Genomic DNA, 2157 nt, shown 5'->3' with positions numbered 1-2157 from the left:
CCCGACCCGACCCAGAGCGGCCGCATGTGGGGAACCTTCAGCTGACCGTTAAGACCTGGAGCCTGTTGGTCCAGATCTCAGTGCTGGAGGTTTGATCTGAACCTCTGTCTGCATAAACACAGAGACGTCAGTCAGACTGTCATGTCCAGCGGGACCAGCAGGGCCGTAAAGTGGGGGGGCCTGTGGGCCCCTGGCTCCCCCCCCGTTCCGGCACCAAACTGCTATTGTTGTGCATTTAAGGTGTAAAGTTTACCTTCGACCAAACGCCCCCCAAAGGCATCCCAGCGCCCCCCTTTTGTAAASATGTCCGCCAGCGCCCCCTGCCGTCCTCTGAACGGCCCCTGGGGGGCGGTACCGCCCATGTTGAGAACCGCTGATAGATGCTGGAAGCTGAAGACAACAAAGCAGTTTGCACTGACCTTCTTTCTTCACTTTATCGTTGATGTTGTTGATGTAGACGGTGTGATTCGGCCGGATGTCCATGTCTGAATCTGAGGAAACACGAGGAGAGATGCTGACGTCAGGCCCTGACTTATTGGACCCTCTCAGCATCCGTAGGAAACATGTCGCCCTGAAACTGGACTGATGTCTCCATCCTAACACTGATGCTACAGTTAGCTTGTTGCTACAGTTAGCTTGATGCTACAGTTAGCTCATTTAATTTTAGATTTAATTTCCCTTGGGGATTAATAAAGTAGTTTTGAATTTTAATTTAGAATAAAAAACAAGAGATGATACGGTTATCTCATTAGAAATAAGAACAGATGGACTCAGACGGGATGTTTCTGTTTCAACTCTGCCCGTCTCACCGAACCCTTTACAATCAGAACATTTATCACCTTCAGGCTGATTCATTATTTCTGTCCCAACAAGTTTAAAGAAATACTGAACAAATTGGAGGAAATTCAAAGGCGAAGATGGAAAACGATTTACTTTATTTCTACCTCGGCTGAATATTCTGGCGAAACTCATCAATAAATTCATGTTTTTGTCTCGTTTTAGGTCATTCATTCTATTTTAGCACGCCAGGCTAATGTTAGCATCTGTTAGCCCTACGGCCAACAGCTCCAGTTTAAACCACTTCCGTTGGAGCGGCGGGCTTCACCCCCGGTCAGAACTATCCGGATCATCGGCCAGACCAAACCTGGGTCACTTTCTTTAGGTCAGAGTTAAAGGAGCAAAGAAAACTCACCTGTTCTGAGGTAGGCAGGAGCCACACTGTTGTCTGCGCTCTCGGTCTTCTTCCTGTTCAACCGGCAGCTACAGCTGGACTACAGACAGCTTATCGCCCCCTGCTGCTCCGGAGGAGAAGGTCTTCTTTTTCTTCTTGAAATTTATTGGCGGTTGGTAAAAAACGTTAGGTAAGCATTACCGCCACCAACCGGTAAGGAGTGTAAACCACATGACAAAAAACAAAAGAAAACTATGGTATTATACAACTTATTTGTAAAAAAAAAATTAAATATAGCCTGATATTCTCTGCTTCCTGAATCATTTTGCAATAAATCAACAATATCAAATTTCATTTTCATATTACTGCCGTTCCTAATTAACTAGTTTATCTAAATCCGGTACTTCCTGCAATACACAATAACATGTTGTATTGTCTCATGTTCCCCACAGTCACATTTCCTTGTCTGATGTTTCTCTATCAGAAATAATGAACTATTCACTCCAGTGTGTCTGATTCCAACTCATGAAATAATTATCTCTTGTTTCTTTCTGTTCTTCTCATTTGTCCAATTCTCTTTTGGATTTCATAAAACCACCATCCTTTCCTAACATTTGCCACCTCTCTTTCATTTTTTATTTAATTATACCCTTTATTTCTGTTATACTAAAACTAACATTAGTATGTATCCTTACCCGATCGGTACTCTCTTTAGCCAGTTGGCCATTTGATTTCCCTTAACCCAGAGTTTCTCACTTATTTTCTGCCCCTCTGGGGATCATCGTTTATCCCCCCCGGTGCCTTTCCCTCCCCAGAACTGAAATACTATTGTGAATCTGTTCATATTTCAGTGATTCTTGAGAATGGGGACAAAATGGGTTTTAATTTTCCCATTTTTTTTTTTTTATTTGTTATTTCTCAACCTTATGTATGCAAATATGACAAATAATGTTTTGGAAATGTAAAGATGCTAAGCTACAGGCTTC

General features: G+C 42.9%; 1 protein-coding gene across 1 annotated transcript in view; it reads right to left on the bottom strand.

The window, feature by feature from the left end:
• Positions 1-1301, bottom strand: part of snrpb2 (small nuclear ribonucleoprotein polypeptide B2) — a 6748-nt gene extending 5447 nt beyond the window's left edge. Inside the window, exons 1-2 of the mRNA XM_008421428.1 lie at positions 1193-1301; positions 420-491 (exon numbers count right to left, since the gene is read on the bottom strand). Coding sequence (XP_008419650.1) covers positions 420-483 — 64 coding nt within the window. The 5' untranslated portion in view covers positions 484-491; positions 1193-1301. The remainder of the gene's footprint in view (positions 1-419; positions 492-1192) is intronic.
• Between the last annotated feature and the right edge of the window lie 856 nt (positions 1302-2157).

This window comes from Poecilia reticulata, linkage group LG1, assembly GCF_000633615.1.
Source record: "Poecilia reticulata strain Guanapo linkage group LG1, Guppy_female_1.0+MT, whole genome shotgun sequence".
NCBI classification, from domain to species: Eukaryota; Metazoa; Chordata; class Actinopteri; order Cyprinodontiformes; family Poeciliidae; genus Poecilia; species Poecilia reticulata.
Note: the sequence above shows the minus strand (reverse complement) of the source record. Positions and strands in the feature narration are given on the sequence as shown.